The sequence below is a fragment of the Dermacentor albipictus genome, chromosome 9 (assembly GCF_038994185.2).
Source record: "Dermacentor albipictus isolate Rhodes 1998 colony chromosome 9, USDA_Dalb.pri_finalv2, whole genome shotgun sequence".
NCBI classification, from domain to species: domain Eukaryota; kingdom Metazoa; phylum Arthropoda; class Arachnida; order Ixodida; family Ixodidae; genus Dermacentor; species Dermacentor albipictus.
The window spans coordinates 84,482,975-84,510,394 of NC_091829.1; the positions used below are offsets into that span (position 1 = coordinate 84,482,975).

General features: G+C 48.1%; 2 protein-coding genes and 1 non-coding gene across 3 annotated transcripts in view; 2 read left to right on the forward strand and 1 right to left on the reverse strand.

The window, feature by feature from the left end:
* Nucleotides 1–5,123, forward strand: part of LOC135919864 (transforming growth factor-beta receptor-associated protein 1 homolog) — a 54,666-nt gene extending 49,543 nt beyond the window's left edge. The window contains exons 20-22 of the mRNA XM_065453846.1: nt 658–736; nt 3,080–3,270; nt 4,721–5,123. Coding sequence (XP_065309918.1) covers nt 658–736; nt 3,080–3,270; nt 4,721–4,865 — 415 coding nt within the window. The 3' untranslated portion in view covers nt 4,866–5,123. The remainder of the gene's footprint in view (nt 1–657; nt 737–3,079; nt 3,271–4,720) is intronic.
* A 2,447-nt stretch (nt 5,124–7,570) lies between these two features.
* Nucleotides 7,571–7,642, forward strand: TRNAA-CGC (transfer RNA alanine (anticodon CGC)). The gene has a single exon. It is a non-coding gene; the product is annotated as a tRNA-Ala (tRNA).
* Nucleotides 7,643–18,232: 10,590 nt separating this feature from the next.
* The window catches only part of LOC135919858 (putative PDZ domain-containing protein PDZK1P1), a 163,446-nt gene continuing 154,258 nt past the window's right edge, over nt 18,233–27,420 (reverse strand). The window contains exon 6 of the mRNA XM_065453834.1: nt 18,233–25,912. Coding sequence (XP_065309906.1) covers nt 25,130–25,912 — 783 coding nt within the window. The 3' untranslated portion in view covers nt 18,233–25,129. The remainder of the gene's footprint in view (nt 25,913–27,420) is intronic.

The window sequence follows — 27,420 nt, forward strand, 5'->3', positions numbered from 1 at the left end:
CACTCACTTTGGAGCTAAGCTTTATCATGCATCTAGCAAAACACAAAAGAGTAAAAACAGTTCGTAAAATGGATTGCCGGGTAGTCGATATAAGTTCATAGACAAGAAATCGAGCACAAATTTAAAAACATTTTGCAGATCTCATGTACTGTTTGAATCGATGTAAGCGAAGCTTTCTGTGCTGTTTGCTTTGATTGACGATAATTAGCGGTGATGTTAATGGCAAATGTTTATTTTTTTTTTAAGTAAACCTGTGATTTTTATTCAGTGTTCGTCCTGTCCCTCTATCTCTTTGTCATGTAGTTTTGCACTGTCTTGCGCTTTTGTACAACATGTACCAGCTGGCCCAGTTTCCACTTATAGTACTCATGTAAGGGTGACAGTTTATTTTTTTTTCGGTTTTGGCAAGGTGTGGTCCAAAATGCCTTGCACTAACACACAGCATGTAGTGCACAACGCTGCACTATTTCCATCTGGCAACTGCATCGATCGTGAAGATTATGGCGTTGTACGGGAAATGCAACTGTTTGTTTGCCACACCACCTTTATTTTTATTTTTATTTTTTTCATGATTTTGGGCTGCCAAGTTAAGGGCTGCAGGCCTTACATAAGTGTGGTGCTTGCTCAAGCACATACATTATGTTTTGAATTCTGCAGGAAGAATGACCAAGAAGCGTTACTGCCAGCAGCTATCCAGCTGCTAAACAGCGAAGTGGCTGAATTTGATGCTGTGAAGGTACGAAAAATGCTTTTGATTCATGCACGCATGGCACTTATCAGTGGCCACCGACTTGCATTTGCATTCACTCAGCTGGAAAGTTCGGTTTCGTGTGCTCAAAAAGTTAATTTCAGTTTACCATTCACACTTTCTAGCACCTCTAATTGGTGCAGTGAAACTTTAACATGGCAGGGATAGAGGTGATGGAGAAGGGTCGAGGAAACTCGCACGTCTTGAAAAACAGCCAACTTATGGGCCTTTAGTGTGGCTCGGCATAGGCTTTGGCCATGCTAAAAAACGAAGAGGTGTTTCACCAAAGATGAGGGTGCATTTGGTGCTGGCCACACCGTAGGTTTCTAAATTGAGGAGACCGTGAGCGCTGTAGTCCAAGTCAATTCTCTTTGCTTGCAAAGAAGTTGACCAGTCATAATGCCTGACCCCAGTGGTGACTAGTGTTGAGCACGCTGTCGACGATCTTGAGCAGTGTGGTTGCAACGTCTGACTACAACAAGGGACAGTTAATGCTTTGTTGACATATGTTATCTCCCACTTGATATGGTGGCTTCACAAAAGTTTAGAAGTGCTCTGTTTTTTGCCATTGTTTTACTTTGGTCTGAGATCTGCCATCTTGTTCTTTCTTTCCTTTTTCCTTCCCATCTTTCTGTGTTACATTTCTGTGTTTGTATCTGTTCTTTCTGAGGAGCAGGCAGGTGCTGTGTGCCTTCCAGTGACAGTTCTTTGCCTGCTCCTTGCTTTCCTTTTTTTCTCTCTGTCTGCAGAATTTTTTTCATATTTATAAAGCTAGCTTTCTCGCTAGGCAATTTGCAAAGCTAATGGTGACAGTCGTATATGCATTCCTTACGTACAGGCACAGTACTTATGGCATGGGAAATGTGGACGTGGCTCTCGAAATGGAACCTTGTGCAAGAGGCAAGCCCCAGCATGAGCGGCTAGCACTTTGTCTTCATTTGAACCATGACCTGATGCTCCATTGATTGGCCAAATAAGCAGTGCAGGGAAGCACACTTGGAACTTTGGAGAAGGATGTATATAATGTTCTGAAACCAAATAACAATAAGTGCAACACTCTAAGGCCAAATTTTTTCAAGAAAACTCTCTTCACTAAATTTACGTTTTTCTGAAGACAGTGCTCTGCTTCAGCCATATGCACAGGGGCGTCAACTTGTCATTAAAATTGTATTTTACAATTATTTTGCCAAAAAAAAAAGAAGTCAAATAGAAACATTCAATGCAGTAAAAAACATACGGTAACCCTAACCATGGTTGCCTCAAAACAAGCCTTCTTTCTTGAAGTACTTGCGGCACATGGCCATTTCATGACGCACATTCTTCGCAACCCAGAGTTTTATTGTCCTTGCGTCTTTCATTTCTCATTCTTGAGAAAATGTCGCGGGATTATTTCTTATGATATTGTGCAACTGTGCATGGCAGCATGTTGCACTTGTGGCTACCCTTTGCATGTTGATTATTTGTTGCCATTCCAAGGAACTCTGAAGCTTCATGGGAATTGCATGGCCCAAGAATCTATCACCACCAAACAGCTTTAGAGAAAGTCTGTGCACTTTCACCAGCATAGTAGCTGAAAAAAATTTACAAGCAGTAAGAAATATGCAGTATGCCAATAAATCAAGCACATAAGTACAAGAAACGAAGATGCATGACATGTCATCAAGTTACCTGCGCCTGCAGAGGTAAATAAAATGCAGAGGGCAGGTAGCATGGACCATGTACTTTCTTGATATGAAACTGCTCATATTCTGGGAGGCGAAGAAATCCTGTAGCTTTTTCTGACCAATTGTCTGCCAGTCGCAGAGTTTAGTCTCCCAATAAAGCACTTTAAGTCACGCTCATGGAATTGGCATAGTACAGGTTTTATCAGCTAGGTAATTCAGAAAAAACTTAGCTGGAGCTTAAAATAAGGACCTGTTTTTTTTTTTTCGAGCAGCTTAAGAGAAACTGTCAAGGAGCCTAGGGCTTATAGAATGCAACTTTTTATACACTAAACCCTCAATATATATATATAACAAATGTTGACATGAGGGATTACAACATACAACAAAATAAATGTGAAAGTTTTCCCACCAATATCAGCATGCAATGAATATGTGCTTAGAGCAATTATTGGATAAAACGAGCATTTTCATGTCATGTGCAACTTTACTATGACGAGGTTCAACTGTATATGAAAACAAGCAATGCCACCTACAAGTGCAGGAAGACAAGTTGGCCCATGAAACAGATGCAAAAAGTTGTGCCTAAAGTGTAACCCTCGTTATGGGGTCAATGCCCTATCCGGTTTTGCAGACAGAAATCCTGACTGCGCCACTTACGGCCGTGCAGGTGCTGCAGCTGCTGCCACCCGACTGGTCAGTCTCCCTGATGGACCAATTTCTGGCAAAGGCGGTGCGCACCTCGCTGCACCGGTGCAACATGGCACGGGTCGAGAGCGCCCTGCGCCGCTCCGAGAACCTTCAGGTGCGGTGGCGCGAGGCCCTGCTGCACCAGACCTCGATGACGCTCACAGAGGACAGGTGAGCGGCAACTGGCTTTGGCACGTCACTCAGGTGCTGCAGGGGAAGTACACCTGAGAAGCACTTTGTGACGTTGTCGCACCTGCGAGTCTCGCACAATCTTTCCATGAGCGAATGGAACACTTTATTCTTGTAATTAATCTACCTCAAATTTTTGAAAATGCATTCTTCTGATGCGCTGGTGGATTCAGGCCTCCTTGTCACCATACGTGCTGGCACTTCAGTGCCTACAAAATTGAGCTTGCGGTAATCCCTCCCGTCCTCCTTGAGCCTACCCTGCATCCTCCCTTGTTCTGCTGCCATAGAAAGTTCTCTAACCATCTGCAGTTTAGTGATCACTGAATCGGTTCTGCTTCTTTTATATGACCCCGACTTGTAGTTGTTTAATGTGAATGCCGTATCAGTAGTTCAAAGCGGTAAGTTGGTAGATTAACATTGTCAGTTTCTTCACCTTCTGGTCCATTTGCACTGTTTGTTTTTGCCAATATCAATAGTTATCAATAGAGAGACACAGAAAGCGACACCACATACTCTGCATCCTTCGTACATCCTCGCAGTGTAGTTGTGCCTTGGACCAAAACAGAGGCACCACATGCAGAAGGGACAAATGAAAGTTAAGACAATGCATGTGGCATTCTTATTGCTTTGGCATATGTATAATCCACAGTCTTTGTTGAGCACTTAAGACGTGACATGTTAATTGTCAGTTAAAAATTTGCCACAATAAAACACCTGTTACCTATTTCCCTGCAGCAACTCGGAATACAAACAAGGTTCCTAAGTAGCCTTATGGAATTTATGCTATGATTTTTTACGCCACATTATCAAACTGGGTTAAATCATAACACATTCAGATTGTGTGCTTGAGTCAGGCATTTGTAAACCGATGTGGCCTGGCAGTTCTCACTGACTGATAGTAGATAGCACAGAGGCTAATTGTCGTATATGCAAAGTTTCTGTTACAAGCTTGTTCTGACGTTTTTGTGGATGATTGCTTCCGAAATGCCTTGGTCCTTGTTGATTCAGTATTTTATCTATAACCATCACTATGGTTTTAGATGAGGTCCGTGACAGCCAGTCACATGAAAAATAACATAGTGGCCTTAGAAAAAGCGTGTGGGGCTAGCGTCTTGACAATTGAGTCCCATGTTCTTTCATTGCCCCCTATTGCAGTGAGATAATGGACAGAGCTTTGCACTCAAAGAGTAACAAGTTCTAGCCAGTCAGCTTTGCACCTGCTGACTCCGGTGCAGCACAGAATGGTTTAAGGACGGAACACACAGTCTACAGAGTGTGTCGCAGGTGGTGGTGTACAACTAGCTGTACAACAGAGGATGTTACAGCCAACTAGCACCATCATAAAAGAATTGCTGATGCTCACTTTTAATCGTACTCTTCACTTTATTGTTGAAAAGGAATGTTTTAATCCAATTCTGTCTTTTCAACTCAGGACGTGCGCCATCTGCCAACGACATTTCCAGGAGCCTTCATTTGCCTGGTGCCCGAATGGAGCCATCGTACACATTGACTGCATGAAAAGTGTGGCTGGTGCACAAGGACATTCCAATGACAGTTCACAGACCAGCCCTAGATGATGACTGCTGGTTCGATGCTAGTCTCTGTAGGCTTGACATCGGGGCACTTTAGATCTTTGTAAAAGGTCTAGTCTCACATTTCCATCATATGCTGACGTAGTGCAACAACGCATCCTTTTTGTCTTCTGAAGCTATTACAAACGAAGGAAAGCGAACACGCTGCGGTGTCGCTGGGCCCCCTTACCCCCTGACCTGAGTTCGGACTTGTACAGTGTTTTACGTGCTGTCTACAAAATAAATGTATTTATTTTCTTGGCTCATGTTTGTGTTCCATGCCAGAACGCACTTCGTAAGCAAGCTTGCTTACGAGAGGTTGTCGATTGTGCCCTTCCTACAATATTTGAGAAAAGGGCTTGTCACAGATTCTGCTCATTCCTTTGCAGGAGCTGCCTGAACCCTCCAGTAAGTACTCGGACCAAACTCACATTTTACAAGTTCAAATCTGCTGGATGAAAATGCAACGCTTTCTTGTTTTCGTTTTTTTTTTAAGAACACGGCGTCAGTTCTTTAGGTGAGCTCACTGTAACAGCGCGTGTGACGTGTATCACTGTACCTGCTTGGGGCGATGGCAAGCGGCTACAAGTAAGGCTCGATGTGACACTCCCTTGGTGGTTGTCGCCGCTGACACCGGTGGCAAGATTTCCCCCTGGCGAAGGGCCACTCTTGTCGTGACTGGTGGAATGAAAGCTTGAGAATAGAAGCGTAGTGCCGCACAAGACAGACAGGCTGTGCGGCGACAATGGTTACAATACGGCGCCAGAGTAGTGCGCGTCGTCTGTATGGAAACAAAGCGCGCTACTAACAGCGTTCTCTTCATAATATAAACCTATATAATCGTAATACAAAATGCTGGCATGCGAAATGAAATGACATAGAGCTGCACTGAAATTTCGCATCAGGGAGTATCGTAATCGTCAGTCAACTTTTACAGCGAAACTGTTAAGGGCTAGATACAAAATCCCAAAGTTAGTGCAATGCCGCGCCGACCAGCAGCGGAAGTGCACTTCCCCATTAAGGGGCTCACACACACAGCTTCGCTGGTCGTCCTTCTTCACAGAGTGGAAGGGCACTGAGGTTCTTTTTTTTTTTTGCGAGAAACCTTGCCAGCATGCATGTTTTTTGCCTGTTATATGCTTCAAGACACAGAATTATGACTGGAAATAAAAAGTAACTCAATAAACAAACAGTGATGTTTGAATCTTTAGCATAATCTTTCGTGGAAGAGATGCAAAACACCGTTGGAAGTCCTCTGCATGCAAAAAAAGAAACCATTTGAAAAGTGGCAAGCTTGTTGTATGTAAGGAGGCTGGCCATTGTTTGTTAAGTGTCGGAATTTAACGAGGAATGATTGGCTTCATTGATAAATTACACTTAGGAAATACCAGATACATGAGGTCCTTTATAAGAAAAAGAAAGCTGCATAAACAAAAGGTAGGCTTGAAGATTTTCTGCCAGCTTGTGAACACGGCAGTATAGTAATATGGCGCATCAGTTCGATTGGTCTGCCACAAACTAACTATAATTTTGTGCATAGCCGAAGAAAAAATAAATAAGGAAGTTCTGATGAGGAAGGAAGGTGGCACAGTAACCTATTAAAATTAAGTTTGAATGGCACTTGTTCAAACCGCAGCATTTCATGGTGGTAGCTGTGATGGATTAACTTTCAGCTCTAGACGTGTATGCATATCCATAGGCCATGCCACAAAATTAACTATTGCTATTAACTATTAACTATTATATAAAACATGCTTGGTTGCTTTAGAATTTTGCTTATCTTGGGAGATATTTTCTATATTTCTCGTAAAGCCACTTCCTCACCTAGATTTAAGGGCCATGCTTAAGGTTACTGTAAAGGTTAAGCAAAGGAATCTTCTCTCTCTCTCTCTGTAAGCAAAGTATCGATGCTACTGTTGATTGCATGTGGCATTGAGGTTGTGCTGCTTAAGCTTGGTTCAGTCTTTTCTTTGAGAGCCAACTTTACGAGGTAGCTGGGTACATTGTTACCAAGGCGCTTGGATCGCTCAAACCAACGTTCATAGAAACGTTGGCTCAAACCGCATGAACTAAGGTTTATTATACATATCCAGTATTTGCCCATCAATTTTATTTGCACGCGCTTGCGTTCTTTTGAGCGTTCCTAAACGTTGTGGGCCGACACTGTTGTGGGACGTACACGAAGCTGTGACGCCGTTAAAAAAAAAAGCTTTCGAAGTTTAGTAAAATAGCAGACGACACGACCACTTGATTTCGTAGACGTTCACTCTTTGACATTTTTTTGGCTTTGATGCCGACGTGCTAGATGATACGTATGATACGTAGACGGTTAGGTGAATGTAACTATTGAGCTCAGTGTCTCGCTGCTTCCGTGATCTTCACTAAATCATGCATAGAATGCTCCCACAGTGTTGCAACTGTGCGCAGCCTGCAACTGTTTACGGTCGTCCGCCAACACTGTGCTTTGCTAAGTGGCGCCACTCATTGTCAAAAGATGCAATCACTTCCCCAGAGGCGGTGACCGGCGACTGCGCCAAGGCGACTTCTCCGCATAGCACCTACAAGCAGACTTCGCTGCAGTCTCCTGCGACGGGACAGTGGTGCTACGGCGATTAAACAAATCGACCGCGCTGCTAAAGGGACTCGAATATGTAAATGCAAAGCATTGTATAATGTTTTAAAACCCTTCTCAAAGATAAACACTGAGGCCTGGGGGTGTAGCTCAGTGGTAGAGCGTTCGCTTCGCATGTGAAAGGCCCCGGGTTCGAACCCCGGCACCTCCATTTTACGAGGCTCTTCATTTTTGAATGTTTTGATCGCTCATGGTGTTCGTAGTAGCAATATCCGTTATTAGTCCTATTGTCTACAGTGGCGTAGCTAGGTCGCCTGGCACCCGAGGGCTAATAGCGAAAATTAAATCGCGCTACAATTAAGCTAAAATTAAATAGCGCGTCAGTGACGCTGATCTCCCCACCCTATCAGAAAACGCCACCTGCTTCCTTGCTGCTCGGGTGCCAATGCTATGTCAATTACGAGTTCTCTTTATTCTGATCTAGAAAGCCTTGCTTTATTTGCTGCTATTGGCAAACGTGGTCGCCGAGCTGCGGTAGCACCACAGGATTTGAAACGGATTAGAGCACGCTCTGCCACCCCCCCCCCCCCCCCCATCGATTCCTGGCGTCACCATGCAAAAAAACGAGAAGGCCGCGATGGAGTCCGTGCCAGCGAAAGCTTGCGCTACTGTTGATCTGCACTCTCAATGAAGAAGGTAGAGATATCGACGTCGCTGGTGCACTATTTCATATTTATTTCGGTACTGCCACGCTGAGCCGCCCTTAGCGCTAAAATACTGCAGGCTCTAGCACCCAAGACGATTTCGTTTAGAGAAGAAGTTTTGTTGAGCTAATAATATGAATTTGGGTCCTCAATTCTCGCACATTGTGTCCTCTATAATTGCTAATTAAGCAGGTATTTAATATATTCTTGATAATTATCTGCCACATTTCGCATGATACCGAGTTCCTATAGCAGTCACAGAGACACATAACCTGATATAATATAGGGAGATATCGTCACAAAATTCACCTTTTTGTAAAATTTCGTGTAGCTGAAACAGGACACTATTTGTGACATGAACTCACACAACCACAACAACAACAAGCGGAGGAGGAGGGAACGAAGGAAGGAAAGGTAGGAAGGTCAACCAGGCGCACGTCCGGTTTGCTACTCTACACAGGGGAAGGGGTTTAAGGGAGGAAAAAAAAGGAGAGGGAGGGAAGAAGGTACTATCAGTGTGAATGCGTGCGGTTGTCCATAACTTCACGCCTATAATCGGTCACTGAGGCCACTCAATTTCATAAAACGTAGCAGTGCCCGCGTCACCTTGTAAGCCTGCGACGTGCGGGGCCATGGTCCGACAACTGAAAACGGTCTGCCATCTAGTCGGTTTAACACCCTCTGAAGAACGTCGCTTTCGATCTCATAGAGATTACAAAATGTAATAAGTGCTTGATCGTCTCTTCACGTTTGCACGAGTCACAAATCGGTGTGTCAGTCAATCCAATAAGGAATGAGTAGGCTTTCGTAAAGCCCGCCCCTAACCAGAGGCGGCACAGTAAAGTTGCATCAAAGAGGAAGAAGTTCGATGGAATATGCAGCTTCAGTGTAGGATCCAATCGGCGAAGACGGCCGTTTGAGAAAATCAGGGTGTTCCACAAAGCTTCAGTCTTGGTTTGAGCAAGTAAATGAAGACCCCTCGCAGCATCCGTCCTTGATAAAGGTATAGGAAGTGTGAGAATTTCTTTATGGGCTGACCGGGCGGCATCGTCAGCAAAGTCATTTTCGACGATGCACAGTGCCCCGTGATCCATTGGAAGATTGTGTCATGTCCGTTTATGAAGGCTTGATGGAGAACCTCTCTGGTCACAAACACCAGTTGTTCATGGGTCTTTCGTCGTAAGGCTGACTGCAAAATCTGAAGGGCTGCCTTGGAGCCACAAAAAACCACCCACTTTCGAGAATTGGCTTGTGCGATGTAATTACCAGCGGCACGTAGAGCGTCAAGTTCTGTTGCCGTAGAGGTTGTTATATGGGACATTTTGAACGTAATTGTGACTTGTACGGCCGGGATGATAACAGCGCCTGTGGAGCTGGTGGCTGAAACAGATCCATCGGTGTAAATGTGCGCTCTTTATTAATATGCCTCGTTCACTAATGACAGTGTGAACTGACGTAGAGCCACTGTTGAATGACTGATACTCTTCGTAATTCCCGGAATCGTGAGGCGTACTTGTGGCTGTCATAGGCGCCACAAGGGTAACAATGGTCTTGCTGCTGGTGTCAAGACCGACGGAAGGTAGCCTTGATGTGTGGCAACAAGTCTGGAAAATGATGTGGCTCGAGGTCTTTGTGCTGGCGAAGCAGCAATATAGTGACTGGGTACGTGACACAGATGTCGAATGTGTGCTCTAAGGTTGTCAATCGTTATATATGTTGGAACCAAGTATAGTCTCAAGCAATCAGGATTGTTCCGTGAGTCGAGACGCATCGTGGTATATTCCAAGACGTGTCCGCAGCGCCTCGCCTTGCAAACTTTTGAGGGTATACGAATGTTTGTTTTACGTGTATTCGCCAAAACCGGCAAGCGGTACCGTAAAACGCCCAGAAACAGTGTTCCGTACAGCTGCAGCATGAACCGTACCGACGTGACCCAGGTTTTTTTTTTTTTCTCCACAGGAACTTCACTAGGTATGTACAATCGAAATTAGTCTCCGCTTAAGGTGGATGCATTGCGGGCTCCTTCAAAGGTCCCTGCCAATAATCACACCTAAGAAGCGGTGAGACTTATGGTAATTGATACCCTGGTCATTGAGAGAAACATGGCACGGGGCCATGGGTTTGCGCGTAAAGGCGATTAACTCTCATTTTTCGATGGACACACTAAGGCCTCGTTTGCGGAGATACGAACAAGTTCGGGTGGCTGCGCGCCTTGAAGAGCAGCCAATTCTTGCGCGCACTTGAAGACGGATCGCCGCAGAAGACCAAGGACAAATATCGCCAGCGTACATTGATAGGTGAATTGTCTTGGGTAATATTTCAGCAAGGCCAACCATAGTTAGATTAAAGACAATAGGGCTCAATACTCCGCCCTGTGGGACGCCACTGTGACAACAAAATGACAAGGAGACGGTTAGCTATAGGACTAGGAGACAGGCACGTACCCATGGGGGGGGGGCCCCGGGGGGGCCCGGGCCCCCCCCCCCGAAATCAAATGGCATACCCCCCCCCCCCCCCCCTCCCCACCCACGCCACCACTCCTCACACATTCCTAAAGCGCTGCCAGATCAATGTTGAGATTTGGCAGCTATTCATCGGTCAGCATTATGCTGCCTTTTTCATTCCTTTTGGATGGCGGTAGTTATCAGCATCTCTTGGGATGTGAAGGCCAGTTTTCTCATAGATTCGGCGCCCGCGCGAATAACTCGAGATGCGTTCATTTGTCAACATCCATTCAACTGTCACGCGCATAGCTGTTGCTTTTGTTAGTTCAACCTTCTTTGTTTAGGCTGATTCTGGAACCGGGAGAGGGATGCGGCTGTTAGTCAGCTGGTTTGTACTCTCGTGGAACGAGTTGCGGGCGGAGAAAACACCAATTGCGTTTAACTTTTTCTTTTGCTTCATTATTTCCTTGAATGACAGCTCGCCGCGACGCTGGCAGATGCCCGGAATCATATACACGTGATATGGGTTAGATAAGGTGGGAAATAAAATAATGTGAAACAGCGTCCATCACGAAAACCTGCAATAACCCTTAGACCCATAATCAATTAAGATGACTGTCGCCCGTTACCTCGTCTGGTTTTTCCCTAATTGTGTAGCACTTTTCGTGCAAAATTGGCAACTGGAAACAAAAGTCGCAAGGAGTTGAGAAATCAAGCGATATACTAAGGGAGAGAGCCAAGGCAACAATCAAACTGCAAGGAAGAGCGAATTTAACAACAAATCTAACAAATATAACCGTTGCTTATGAAAATATTTATGGATCAACATCTTTTTATTTAAAAAGGAAGTAGAGAAAACGCCGCCGGAAGCGGAGAACAATTACGTGTTTTGAATGACGCTTCTACAGTTATCGGTTGAACCGCCTCAAGTAGCCACTTCTCTATTGTGCTTATGTGGGTGTTTTCTAACCTTTCGCGGTAAGCGCAGTACGTCTACAATCGCAGCATCCTGCGCACTACGCGGTTGCATGGGACTGGCGGCCGCACAGCGGTACGCAACTTCCCAAATAACAACACGAGTCGTTTTCGCACTTGGAGCAGTAAACGAGGAATCCAAAAGAACTGTGATTGTTCCGCAAATATATATTTCGCTATAATTCTTCCAGAGCTAATACAAAAAATGCTACTATAGTCGGAGACAACTTAAGTCTAAAGTGAGGCCTCGCCCACGCCCTCATTACAACCAGCCACTGTTCCTCCACGAGGCTGCAAATAATCCGTACTTCAAACTTTTCCTGTTACCCAAATAAGGCGGTAAGCACAAAAAAGTTAAATTATTAGCGCTTAATTTTACACGTTTTCTTTCGCCTATTACAGTGGAATGACGAAAGCCTAGTTCTTTATTGAACTGAAATGCTTGCTTCGCTGCAACTATTTATTGTCAAGCTTCACTTCAGTTGGCAGTGAAGTTTCATGAGTAAACCGGCTCAGCAGTGAAAAGAACTGTACCGCAGACTTTTCAAGAGTGAAATATACTCAGACTCCGTACACTTTGTCCATGTCTGTTGCACACCTCATTGCTTCCGCCGATGGAAAGACTCTTCAAGAACAGCGGACGATCCGGAGCTATCAAGCACGACGCCATTTTGATAAGGCCGCATGGCGATGATTTTGTTTGCTTCTGTGATTAACTGGTGGAGTAATATTGCTATATGCGTGTGGTATTTGTTTGAACGAGGCGCGTAGGTGCCATCACTCCAGAAAAGAGGAGGAAGAACGAACTGGGCTCGCGCTGTGAATCTAACCGGTCAGCGCTGCAAGCGTTGTTGTAAATATAACCTCTAAATAGTTTCTCGTCTTACTGACTCGTCTTTCGCGTAAGAATATCTACAGAGGTTCTACAGCTACCTTAATTCTACACAAGAAAAGCAGGGAGATACCTATAGAGAAAGGGGTCAGAGAGGAAGACACAATTTCTCCAAAGCTATTCACTTCTTGCTTAGAAGAATTCAAGCTATTAAGCTGAGAAGGCTTAGGAGTAAAGATCGACGGCGAATATCTCAGCAACCTTCGGTTTGCCGATGACATTGTTCTATTCAACAACAATGCAGACGAGTTACAACAAATCATTGGAGACCTTAACAGAGAGGGTGTAAGAGTGGGGTTGAATAATAATATGCAGAAGCTAAAGATAATGATAAATAGCCGGGCAAATGAGCAAGAGATCAGGATCGCCAGTGGGCCTCTAGAGACTGTGAAGGAGCACGCTTACCTAGGTCAATTAATCACAGGGAACCCTGATTATGAGAAGGAAATTCACAGAAGAATAAAAATGGGTTGGATCGCATACGGCAGACGTTGCCAGCTCCTGACTGGAAGCTTGTCATTATCATTGAAAGGTAAGGTGTGCAATCAGTGCATTTTGCCAATGCTGACATATGGGGCAGGGAGTTGCAGACTGACAAAGATGTTTGAGATCAAGGACCACGCAAAGAGCGATGGAACGAAGATTGCAAGGCATAACATTATGATACAGAAAGACAGTTGTTTGGATCAGAGAGCAAACGGGTATAGACGATATTCTAATTGATATCAAGAGGAAAAAATGGAGCTGGAGCCACCGACTTGATCTTCGGGAGCCTTCGGTTTGGCTCCCCGAGGTCTCAGTCCCTCAGGACTCAAGTTCTTGTCATGTCATGGGCAGGTCATATAATGCGCTGGTTAGATAACCGTTGGACCAATAGGGTTGCAGAATGGGTACCAAGAGAACGAAAACGCAATCGAGGACGACAAAAGTCTAGGTGGAGCGATGAAATGAGGAAATTCGCGGGCGCTCGTTGGAATCGGTTGGCGCAGGACAGGGGTAATTGGAGATCGCAGGGAGAGGCCTACGTCCTGCAGTGGACTTAAAACTGGCTGATGATGATGATGATGAAGGTGGTGGGCCCCCCCCGAAAAAAAATCCTGGGTACGTGCCTGCTAGGAGACATTGCTTTTATTCAACACCGCGAAACTGATAGAACAACTAATACGAACGATACAAAACTGATAAATGGCGCACTGCATACTCACTGACGACGCACAAGCCACGGTGGAACAGGAGCGCACCGCACGAGCACATCGCACACGAAACGTTCTGCTAAGGCGAGTAGTTTAGCGACCACATAAGCGAATTCAGCTTTTAGCCCGCACATTAGTGCAGTTATTGCGTAGGATGCCGATTATGCTGCAGCCGACAATTCTGCGACACTAAACATCTGGTACATCCGGTGTACACGAGCTCGGGCTACTGGTTGCCGAAGCATTTTTAACCGTTTACGCCCAATCAAGGCGGCGGAAAGAGCGGGGTCTTCAGACATACATAACAACACCCCCCTTTGTTACTACGCCACGTCTATTACGAATCCTCCGTAATCGAACACAATATCGTCCGGCAAATTCGTCCGGCAAACTACGTAGTATTCTGGCTTGCACTGCCGTTATAATTATTGAAATGCAACCTTGCACTGTATCAGTAACCGGAAAGAAGAAGGCGTGGTGAAATCGGATGAGCGTTGTTTATTTACGTATGTAGGATCCGCCACGAGAGGAATGAGAACAGCTCCACTGACGGGAATCGAAATGACAACCGGGATAGACGGATTTGTCCCGTCGGCAAAGCTCTTACGCAGACACCCGAGGTGGATGCCAGGCTTCTCAGGCTATGGGAAGCCAGACGCGGCTTAACCAAGAGGTGGAAAAGGCAGAAACACAACAGGAAGCTCAGACTTAAAATAGCAGAAATTACAACGAAAGCAGAGGAGTACGCAGCACAATTGGCGAGAACGAACTGGCAACACTTCAGCGACTCCCTGAACGGAACCCTGAGCACAGCTAGGACGTGGCATATCCTGAAAGCGCTCATCGATCCGACTAAAACCAAGGCAGAGAATAACAAATCAATATACCGGCTAATCCACCAATTCGAGGGAACCGACGAGGAACCCTTGGACAAAGTGCGTGTCAAATGCTTCGGGGACACGAACCCGGCGGCATATAGCGGCGATCACCGGGGAAGAGAAAATCCAAGCTTAGACAGACCCATCACTCGTGAAGAGGTCTATGCAGCAATCAGAAGCACAACTAGAAACACGACAACGGGTGCGGACAAAATTAAGAACGCACTCATCCGCAATCTCAGTGACGAGCTAGTCGCACAACTAACAGACGTCCTTAATAAGCACTGGGCAGACGGCCATTGCCAAGAAAATAGAAGACACCATCTGACTCCGGGAAATTCATAAAACTTTCTAGAGCTCAATAAACGTTTTTCCTCCTCCTCCTCCTCTTGCGCGCCACGAAAATGGCGAGCCGAAGTCGACTGTTACTGGCGTGTGGGCTTTGGGCTGAAACTCCTATTTGCGTCGACATCGCGAGAGCACGCCATCCTCGCTATAGGTTGTCACGGCGACAGCGCGGCAAGATCCGTTATTCGAGCACGATGGAAACTCGTCCAAGGCGCGCGGTCTTTAACGCCGTGCTCCTGCTAGGCTATGCGGGAAGCATTCCAGTCGAGTGGAATCTTGTCCCAGAAGAAAACCGCGAGATGGTTCGTCAACTTGGCTTCGTCACTTTCGCAGCCAAACTGTGCGCATCTGGATTCGTAAACCTTCACACGCGGCTGCGGTCACCAGGAGCCATTTCGTGGCGCTGTATTACGAATAGAGTCACGTGCGTGCACTCCATAGGAGGACAAAGCGCCGTCGCCAGCACATAATGAACACACGCGCTGGGCCTCTGTCTTGAGCGCGGGCACGCAGGGGCCCGAATATCGCCAAAAGGTTGGCCAATCGCACCTCGCCGTTGGTGGGACGGCTGCCGAGTGAATGTGTTACGACCCGCTGCGTCCAGGTGGGCAAAAGGCCCATCGACTTGATCGCTAAAGGATCCGGAAACGCAACGCAGCGGCGTCGCACTACTGCGAGCTCCTGCCACACCACCTAACCGCGAGCGGTCGAAGCACGACGTCAGTGATAATCATTCGAGCTCCGTGCCTAACCGCGGCGGTATCGCGGCAGCTTTTAGGCTTATAGGAAGGAGGGTGGGGGTCGACGCGTATGGACCTGAGATCTTGTTCCGGGCAAGCTCTGAGACCCGCGGCTTACACTCGGCCACCACCGGAACGTGGTGGACAAGGCGGAGTAGCGCGTCATGGTGCACTCGATTTCTTCTCGCTGTGCCCCGGGCATCCGAGAGGGTGGATGCCTGTTGCTCCTCTTTCGGGCGAGCAAGGATACTATAGTCTTATCGGCGGTATCAACTGGTAAACATTAGCTTGCTAACAATGACAGAATGTGTAAGCGTGACTCAACGAGGACGTAGAAGGAAACAGACATACAGAAGAGACAGTGCCGCCTTTGTGTGTCTGCTTCTTTCCGCGTCCTTGTTCAATTCTATCATGGATTCAAACCAACTAGCCCGCTAACTAACTTAACCAGCACGGTGTCACGCACGGTACCTTTCTGTGGGATGTTAATTCGCCTGCTGAAGTGCTTGAAATGGCCAAACCGACTTCGAAAAATAGTTATTGAAAATACTGTTTGACTTCCCACCCGCCGCGGTTGCTTAGCGGCTATATGGTGTTGGGCTGCTAAACACGAGGTCGCGGGATCGAATCCCGGCCACGGCGGCCACATATCGGTGGGAGCAGAAACACCCGTGTACTCAGATTTAGGTGCACGGTAAAGAAGCCCTGGTGGTCGAAGTTTCCTGATTCCTCCCTACGGCGTGCCTCATCATGAGAAAGTGGTTTAGGCACGTAAAACCCTATATCTTTTTTCGTTTGACTTTGCTTACAGTGCGAGCTCAGATCTTTTGCTTGTGCTAAACAAAAGTGGCGTTTATAGTTAGCTCTGTCAACCATAGGTGAGACGAGAGTCAACAAAACTCCACACCGTTCGCGAGTCAATTTCGGGCTTTTGAAACAAGGGGCCAGTGGGGTGTTTCACTGTTTGTATGGTCGAAATTCTCTCATTAATACAGCTCTCAGACACATTGCTTGAACGGTCCTCACCAGGCCCCATGCATTGCAAGTTGGCTACAAACTGGACACTGTAAAACGCAGTCCAAGGAGCGTCTTACCGATAGTATATATATATATGTCAAGTTCGTTATTGGAGGAGACATAAGAAATTCACTGCTGTTATTCAGACACAAGAGGCAAGCGTCACTACCAACAGATAATGCCAACGGAGACTTTCTTGCCTCCAGCAGCATTTCCAAGCGGTGTTCCTTGCCTGCCCTCTCCCATACCGGAGCCGAGGGACGTACCATGGCGTCGATGCCCACCTCCATTTCTCCCCCTCTCTTCCTCTTCTTTTTTTACTGCGAGGCGCATTTACAACGGCGGCTCTGCGCCTCCCGCATTGGACGATTAGCCGAAGCCACTTGCCAAGGTGGGTGACGTCGATAGCACAGCGAGGAGGCATCCGTGCGTGTGACGTTGACTCTCTGGTGGTGGATGCAGCTTCCTCGAGAGGGAAGGCGCGCGGCGTTTGGTCTGAAATTCCAGCTGTTTCTGGCGGGCGCACAGCGCCTTAATACTTTGCACACACGATCGTTAGTGTGTGATGTACACACTGCGCTTGTCTGTTTAAAAGTGGCCAAACCTGGTAAGGAGCCCCCCCCCCTTTTTTTTATTGCGAAAGCAATACTGCTCGCACTTTGACCCATCGGTGGTCGTGGCGCCTCCCTACACAGCTGCGCGTCACGTGACCGTGTGACGTCACGCCAGACCGAGAGACGGGGTCCCAGCTCGCGGCATCGATGGTGGAGGCGAAGCCTTGCGCGCCGCTGCTGCGGCGCTACCGAGAGAGGGCGCTCGCTGGTGTGACGTCACGCTAGGAGGATAAATGGGGCTACAGCTCGGCTCCTCGCAGTGGTCGGCGCGCTGCCTTGCGCTATGTCGGATGATGTATAGCCATAAGTTTAACAAAGGGCAACCATGTCCACACCTTCAGCCGAACCAAGGCGCAGCCAATCGGAATCTTCCAGGCTTAACCAAGCTAAGCCTTCAGCCAATTTTTTTTTTTTCAGATTTCAGAAGGAAATATGGCGGAAAGCTGGCCATACAGTGTTTGGCCATGATGAAGGAATTGCGGTCAAGTCAAGGTGAAAATAACACAGAGACGTTTCGGGACCCGCACGGTTTCCTTGATCACACTAAAAGCGGGCAAGAGCCGCAAGTCGTTTTTATGCCAAAATGTGACGTAGAGAACGGGTGTAATTGGCAGGCAGATTTCCCAATGTTGGCAAAAGTTGACTGAAACACACTGTAACTAAAATAAAATGATGTGGTAGACTTGCCGTATGAAAGCCTTTTCGCAAGATCACCTTTCCTAGACATTTATTTGTACAATGACTTTATACCTAATCTCTTCAATCATACCTGTTAGGAAACGCCGGGCATGCGCAGGTGAACCAGACGAACTTTCTGTCGAACTCTTGACTATCAATGTTTGGCCATACAAATCGCGTACACAAAAACTGTTGTTCGCCTCCGAGTTTGATCGGACCACATTTCTTGCACACGAAAGCTTCGCCCAAAGGAAACTTATTCATGCCGAACGAACTACCCACACGCATACACACAGACAAGAAAAAAACGCAATGGAGTACTTCTAAATAGACGTTTATTTGATTTCACTCAAGTTGCCTTCCCCGCGTGATCAGGGAACACATCAACAACAAGGTTTCCAAAACAGAACGGCACCGGAAATGCCGAGAAAAAAAAAAAAGAAGCACGGCTCTTAAACAAAACAAAACAAAAGTGCCAACAGGAGGAGTATATGGTCCACAAGAAAGACAGAAAGAAAGAAAACAACCTCATACTGTGGTGCCCGCAGCGTACAACACAGATACAAAAAAAAATTACAGATGTTTAGCACAAAAACCGTAGTGTTGAAGTTACAAACGCGTGTTGGAAGTCTCGCCTCATTAGCGAGGTCGATTCCGCTGCGCACAGTATATGCATATATACGAACGTTGGTGAAGGCACTCTCGTTGAGCAAGACACGCAAAAAAAAGCACGTGGACCCCGCGCTGATATCGAAAAGCTTCTGTAGATTGGCTTGTCGCGGGCATCCGAGACAACAATGCGTAGTTTCATTAAGGCAGCCAGCAACGCTTGGTTCTGGAGGTATACACGTGACACACACACACACACACCTACAGAGAGACGAAGACAGACGAGACCGACAGTGCTGCTCGTCGGAATTTCACAGAATGCCACTTCGTTAGTCTACACACACAATATGACTGGCCTACAAAAACCGAAAACCTCACAGTCTACAGGAGAACGTCACGCGTGTATTTCCCCTCCCTCCCCCTTCCCACCCTTCTCTTTTTAACAACATACAGTTACGAAGTGAAGAGTAAATCTTCGTCAGGAAAGCAGACCGCTTCGATCGACGATAGCGTCAACGCTCAATTGCAGTTGTAATCGGCGTACTTCTGTCGGTTAGCGCTGACTGTCGTCTGCTGTCACCCATCTGCTAAGTGAAATAAATGGCCCGGGGAGGCAACACGGATCTCTGGATACATCGATGAAGCTTTACGAAGGCACTTTGAGCACAGATAAATCGCAACCACAAAAATATTCGAGACCTCAAAAGTGTGTAAAAATCCGAGACGGCTGGCACTTCACGCATCGTCCGGACGTCACAGTAGTGAGTCGTCAATGGCAGGCGCAGAGTTTACCGTACATGAATACGAACAGCAAAACAGAGCCGTACAGTGAAGCAGCCTCGTTGTGGTCAAAACGCCAATTAGCCACTAAACTTTAGGCGACACTATTGTGAAGCCGTAGAGCACAGCCGTCACAGCTGCAGTAATATATATTATTCAGAAATATAAAGTAGTAAAAAAATCGCGCGATGAGCGCTTTCATAGAATATGACCGCAAGTTAGGAAATTAGACAACGCACAAAAAGGAAATGTAAATACGAGTCAAGCGACGCCTTGGAACTTAAGAAACACTTGTTGGTTCCGGGTCCGCCTATTTGCACGGCGTTCACCCCTGTTCTATGCCGTAGAAGACGTAGTTTGCAGGCATCACACTGCACACAACCAAGAACTGAAGGGTCCGGCGCATTTCACACAACCATAACATCAAGAGGCAAAGATACGTGCATAGCTAAAACACACACATGCACGCACACACATACACACATTTATAAACATTCATAATTGTAAAAACTTTCAAAAAACGCGAACGCAAACAGCCGCTATGTACCACAGTCAATGGACAACAAGTATGGGTCCCGAATTCCATTTTTTTTTAAGGATGACCTTGAACACTGTGACTGATCACGAGGTCGCACACTTATGCATTTACATATGCAAAACATTTTACGTCGGCGGAGGACTGTTCCCCCCACAAGGCACAGATTTCGTTACACTTTAAGTCTAGCGGGAAACGTCACAACCATGTATATTATATAGCCAAAGTTGGTGACTAACATCACAGGTGACGTAGTTACGGGGAAGGTGATGGTTAAGGCACTTGGTCCATCGTTTGATTCGGTGCATAGTTGCGTAAACATAGCACGCAGGTGCGAGGCTTGTAACGCAAATGTAATATGTAGAACGGAAACTGTTTAGGACTTCGTTAGAATAAAAGAAAAATGTTTAACTCTCTCTCTCTCTCCTCACAGTGCAGCGAAAGCTACGGATCAGCTCGGCCAGTCAGCTGATATCCAAATATAGCTGATGATTATCGAGAACTGTAGTGGGAGCTCGTCTACTTCCTGCTGCCAATCCTGTAGCGTGCGAGACGCCATTCGAATGCAAGGACCACGGACGGATTGTCGACGCAGGATGACCCAAGCCCTTGCTACCTCCCAAAAACCGCCAGCGGGGTATAGCTCTTTCCCGATTGGCTGGTGGTATAGGCGCAGGCTGTTTGTCGCGCTGCCCGGATTCGATAAGGCGGAGTGAAAGAGCGAGAGGCGATAGCTCGACGCCATGGCAGTAAGTAACGGATGACGTCCCTAGCACTAAACATAAAAAAAAAAGAAACGACGAGATAACTATGGCATCAACTGCCCACCGCTGGCACGGCATATACTGCCTTATGGGCGCTGTTCCATAAGACATTTGTTTGATTCAGACAACGTTTTCCCGTATGTTGATCATGAGTTGCACAAGCCCCGAACAGCGTAACACATACTGAATGCAAACGTTGGAACACAACGCTACAAGTACACACAAAGAGAGAGAGAGAGAGAGAGAGAGAGAGTAGATGTTACGAGGCAAAGCTGCACAAGTGATTTTTTGTTATCTACGAGCGCTTTAAAAACAGTCACGCATATTTTGCATCAAGGCTCAACACAAAGGCACGGCATTAACTCGGTAGCGACCTCAACGCACTGGACGGCGATTCGAGAATGGGCAACGCTGGCTTGACAGATGCGAGCGACGGCTATGCGCGATGGCTACAACCACAATGAAGCGTACATTCGGCGTCGGCGCTTTCGTTGCGGTTAAAACTGAAGCAGGTACACCCAGTGGCAGGCATGTCGGTAGCTACAACGGCGTGGTTACAACGCCGTAAACAGGCGTGCCCGCGCCCTCGGTCTACATCGTGCCGACAATACTTTCTTTGCGGTTGCGGATTAAAAGGAACTCGGGCAACAGCTTCATTCAAAGGTCACACCAAATGCTTCAGCAACTTCTACAGGGAACGGAAACAACAGCTCGACTGAAAATTGCTAACGCTGCGCGCGCGCCAACAATTGTCAAAGTGGTGTCGTTGCACTAGCGGTTTCCTTTTAACGGCTATTCAGATGGTATCTTTTATCCCTACGACGGTTAAGCATTCAAGGACCTTTCAACGTACGCATAGCCAGTTATAATGTCACCGTATACGCCTCCTAAAATGAGCCTGCGACCAAGACGAGCGACGAGAATGACCGCAACCACTCGACGACAAGTATCCACCTTTATATCAACCAGCGTTGCGCGGATATGGGGGAAACGGTGTCTACACGTTGTACGCATCAGGGGAATGAAAAAAAAAAAAACCCCGAAAAGATGTGCGCCCTCAGAATAAACGAGGACGCGCGTAGCGCACGGTCTCGCTTTCCCAAACCGTTCGTTCAACACACACTCACGCACACACAACGCAAGAGGCCACGGAATGTCTTTTTGTGTGTGTGTGTTTTCGCCGTTTTCTTCGCGTAAGTAAGCGTGTGTAGAGACGCCGATGCAGGTCGCATCCGTTCAAACGGTCGGCGCAGTACAAGCAGACGGCACAGAATTTCTATCGTGCGGACCCCGTACGATTACGAAAGTACTAAAGGCTCGAGAAAGAAAAAAATAGAAAGAAAGAAGAAAAGAAAAAGGTAAGCTTAGTAGGCCATGAAGGCCGATCGCACGTTTGATCAGAGAGACCTGGTTATAAACTTCCTTCTTTTTTCGGATTCGCACCCGCCAGAAAAAGAGTTGCTGCGCTCACAGCGGGGAGGATGAAAGCACACGCTTTCCTCGTTCCACAAACCAATAACAATACGGCGAAGGAAAGAAAACCGACCGAAACCCACGAGGAAACTACAAGAAGCAGCAGCAGCATCATCCAGTCTGCCCCGAAGCCACGTGAACGGCGATGCAGCGTAAGACTGGGGGAAAAAGAGAGAGAGAGAGAGAGAAAACCAGCTCGCACTTGAATGCACTTTAACGCGGCGGTTGGCGCAACCGAGTAGGTATACACCGTAGACGTTACAGCTGAAGTCAGTGCGAGCTCCGTGATGAGACATACTGGACTAAAACGGGGAGTCGGTCCAGTTCTTCAAAACGGGGAGTTGGTACGTTAAGATCGAATTCAAATAGCGCGATGGCATCAGATGGCGTACGATCGCTATCGTCGTCTGCTCCCTTGGCTCTGTTTGATTTCGGCGACTGCGGTGTCGAACGCATAGAATGGCGGGTCAGTCGATGTACAATGGCGATGCTACAACCTGACCATGCAGGGGTGCAGGAACGTTTTGTCTGAGAGGACGCATATGCAACGGGTATCATGTCCGTTGTCTTCTCTGTCGCTTGCCACAAATGGCGAATTTTCGGCAGCACGACCTACACTGGGTTCTGCATGTCGAGTGTTGCAGCAGCCACCTACGAAAAACGGGCCTGTCCTCGCCGCTTAAGGTGTCGTCTGTCGGGTCCCAGCAGCTATTGCACCCCGTAAACATAACCGACCCTTGTACGGGTGGCCGCTTTACGTGGTCGGATGCCACTCAAAAAAAAAAAAGAAAGTTTCGGCCACACAGCTATACCAATCGTAGATTTCTAGGAGCCTTTATCCGGGGTCTTTCTCATTCAATTCTGTAGCCGCGAACTCCAAGGGTGTCCAGTGCCCCGAGACAATAGGGCAACGACAGGCTCAACATAAATCATTTGAGGGCTAAAAGAAAAATCAAATGAAAAGTAGTAAGAAACATGTAGCTTCGGCAGGAATACACTTGAACCAAGCTAGAAACCCTACGGCATTGAGGACGACACAAAAAGGAAAGATCGCCACAGAAAGCGGAATCTTGCTCGAGATGGAGGATGTCTGAACACCTGCACGAATTTACACATCTGTTACTCGCGCATTACCCAAAACGTCGAAGTGACAGTTGCAAGAACAGCGAGTTCATTAGCAACGCGCAGGGGCTAGTCGAGAGAACGTCGGAGCGTATTATTAAGACGCCGAGTTTAGATTAATGAAACAAAAAGGAATGAGAGAGCGAGAGAAAGAGAGAGAGACGCTAAGTGAAAGGGTCAGGCTTGATAGCTGTTGTCATGACGCACACACGCTTAGCAAACAATGTGACACGCGGCGGCATTCTCTCAGGATGTATACACAGACGTAAGCTGCCGTCAGCATCGACGTCAACCGTTTCCGTGAAGGCGTCCTTGGGACTAAAGTCAGGCTGCTACGCGCGGAATCCGGTAGACAAAAAACAAAGAAGGCGTTACCCGAAGCGAAACGACCAACACTGGAAGCAAAGTCGCCAGAAACTCGCGACAGCAGATACAGTCGCCCAGCCGTGTAACTACGCATCTAGATAGCCCGAGCTTCCAACTTCCCGATGATTGTGCAAGCATTCGACACTTGCAAGGGGGCAGAGCGCGCGGCGAAACTTCGTCTTTGTACCCGAAACGCACCACCCAACTCCATCCCGCAAGATGTCTTTTTAATTATTTTGTTTCATTTTACTGTGACTTCGCCTCTCATGTGTGCCAAGAACACAGGTTGGACCGCGTACACGATTACAACTTTTTTTTTCTTTTTACTGGCCAGTATATAAATGAGAGCGACAGGGCCCGCCAACGATGTTATGTGTTGTCTCCCTCTTGCGTACTAGTAACGAGGCTGACAAGAAGTACAGATTAGTATAAGGCACTCTCGAAAAAAAGAAAAGGAAGAAGAGAAAAAGAGAAATGACGAGACAGGCTATGAGGTGCATAACGGCAACACGCTCTGTTTAGAAAACACGAACCGGCTACAAAGAGCGCAACAAAACGTCCGCCCGGACTTTGCAAAAGGCAACGGTTAGGAATGATTTTCATCACGGACCCTTCGTTCAAAAAATTGTAACGACGTAAAAAGTAGACTATAAGGTATATGTTCAACCAAAAAAAAAAAAAATTACGGACGCTGTGCCCAGACAACTACAGTCAGACCAAACAAATGGTGCGAGGTTTTCTGCAGTGATGTAGCCAGATCGCCCTGTATTAGCGATGGGTTAAGAACGTGAGCGTTGTTACGCTTGCGGGCCAATCACAAACAACAAAGCCGGTCCCTTTACATGTAAGGGCAAAGTTGCCCAGGCACTTGCCTTTTTTTTTTCTTTTTTGACAGGCAGCGACCATAAGGTCACGCCGATTTACCTAATCTTACAGCAGCTGCCGGTCGATCCACTGAAAGTACGTAGGCGAATTTTAGCAGACCTGTATTGAGCATATCAATGTTTTCAGCCGATGTTACAATTATATAAAAACAATGTAGCTACAAGATCACGCTAGCAAACCCTTAACGTAAGTGTGACGCACCGCCAGCCTGAGCCGCACGTGCTTCTATAACATCGTAAATCACGTGACGTTATACGTGGCCTCGTGCAGTCGCAGTGTATACACGTGGTATTCAACTCGGGGCAAATTTTTCTCTCTCAACAGGCGACAAAAGAAACCAGCTCGGAGAAAACAACTACACAACGAACACAAGAGGCACTCCAGCGCCGACAAACACTCGCTCATGCCGTTGTGTAATAACACCACCCGACACACGGCGTAAGTGTCCCCACAGCGATCGTCTTTTTTTTCTCTCAGGCTGTCACAAAAGCGTCGGGGGTGCGCGCACAGACAAGACGAAAAAAAAAAGCAATACGAAAGACCGGAGCTGCTCACAGCGAACACCCGCCAAACAATATGGCTGCCACTTATGACGTCACCAAACAGGGGGCTCCCTCGACACGAAGAAGGTGACAGACGGCGGCACAGCGTCCAATCCCCGCTGCCCTTGCGCGCGCCACTCTACATCTGCTCGATGATCTTGTACTTCTGGCGGAGGTCCATCTGCGTCTCCCTCGGGTCCTTCTTCTTCCGGGAGCGCAGCAGTTCCCGGAGCTCGGAGGCCTTCATGGTCAGGTTGAGGCCGTCGTGTCCGGGCGGGGGCAGCGAGCCGCCGTTCCTCAGTGGCGCCGCCGCGCCGTTCTGGCTGGGTCCGTTGTTGTTCTCGACGTGGAGCGCCGCGGCTTGCCTGGCGGCGGGCTGGGGAGGCGCGACGAGCACGGCTCCGCCCCGCTGCGGCGGCGGCTGCAGGTCCGAGATCCGGCGCACCTCGGAGTTGTTGATCTGCACGTCGTACGCCTTCTGGACGTCGTACGAGCCCGAGCCGTCGGTCCGGTCGGCGCCGGTGGTGATCGTGGTGGCGGTGTTCTTGATCACGGCGGTCGTCGCCGTCGACTCGGTCGCGGAGCCCTTCTGGTCGCGGCCGAAGGAGACCGGAGAGTCCCGGGGACTCGAGGACGTGGAGGAGCGCAGGTCCGAGCTCCTGGAGCCCCCGCCGTTGACGGCCGAGGAGGCCTTGTCCGAGACGGGGGTCTCGAGACGCGGCGTCGAGCGGTCGTCCCCTTCTTCCTCGCTCGTGGGCGTCGGGGAGGCCGCGACCACCTCGACGGACGACGTGTCGTCCTCGTCGCGGCTCTGTTGGGCCGCCGTTGCCACGTGCGAGGCCCTCTCGGGGGCCTGCGGAGGAGTGGACTGCGGGCTGGGCGTCAGCAGCGGCGTCGAGCTCTTGGACAGGTCATCCTGATGCTGCGCACAGTGAACGAGAAAAAAACTTGAGTGCATCGTCGCGAGAAATACTATGGCGACAAGTTTACGCGAACGCAAGCTACCTCGACACAGTCGCCTCCTTCGTCTCGAGCAACCGCTGTAAATTTCACGTTGTCGCTCGGTTATGAAGACAACGTGGCAAACTCAGGAGACAGAAATAACGACAAAAACACCCAGAAAACATCACAAGGCTGCACCAAGTTCGCGCTCACCAGCGCAAAACAAAGTGGTACAACAAAGTGACCAACAATATGTGACGCTAAAGAAAATGTGACCGGCAAGCGGCCAATAAGCTGACAAAAAGGCACCACGCTTCGTACCGCGATGAATTTTATTTGCTTTACTGATGCAGAGGTTATCAAGAGTTTTCGGACAAGAAATGCCTCAAGGCAAGAGCCAACGCTTGTACGTACAAGGGCACCTGTTTCCGTCAGAGACGAAGAAAACGTGCCATTGTTCTAACAGCAACTCCGGAGGCATCCCTTGTTCGACCATTCTTGATATCAGATCGCCTTTCTCTGGAACGCTGTCTTGTCTGGGTTTCTGGCACATGCAGATGTGCACCTGACACATGCATCGTGTATGCGAGCGCGTCGTTCCGAATCAATTTCGACCAGCCTGGATTCTCTAACGGGCACCTTAATCTGAAGCAAGCGAGCGTTTTCGCATTCCACCCTCAGCGGAATGCGGCCGCCGCGGCCGGGTATCGAGCCGGCGACCTCGTGCTCAACAGTGGTACCCCACACAGCAACTGAGCCAACGCCGCAGCGCGGTTCGAAACAGCCGTAACGTCAGCTACACTTTCGGCACACTCGGCACAGACGAAACCGAGGAGCGATCGTCTGCAGAGGGAAATTTCGAGACAGACGTGCAGAAAAGAGGGTATTGAGACAGACATTAAAAAAAGAAAACAAGAAAAAAAAAGGGGAGGTTACACTCGGTGGGAGGACGTCAGCGATAACGACACGCACGCATCCCGCGGACGTACTACACACAAACACAACGCGGTTGAGTGCGGAAATTCATTTCGCGAAGGTTCGCCGACCGTGGCGTCGACAAAGAGCGCGCGGCGATGGCCCTGCAGGTCAACGCAGGTGCGCTGGAAATAATACCCCCCCCCCCCCCCCTCCCCTCAAGCACTCGGCTTCCTTCGACGGAGAGAACGCAACCTTTCGCGCGCAATTCCCGCGCGTCAGACTGGATGCTGCTCTCAGGCTCGGCAGAAACAGCGCAACGGCGATAATGGACGGCATCACGAGGCAAGCGCCGAAGGAGAACGACAAAGAAAAAGGGAGAGAAAGAAAAAAAAAGAGAGGGGGATGGGATGAAATAGGCCTCGGGAGCATCTAATAGCGGTTGCAAGTCGGGAAGTCGTGCGGTCGGAACGACGCGCGGCGCTTTTGGAGAGTTGCTTCGGCTGCGATCCCGTATGTGAAAAACCGAGCAGTCCATGCTCTTCGGACGGAGACAGGACGTCCCATACACGG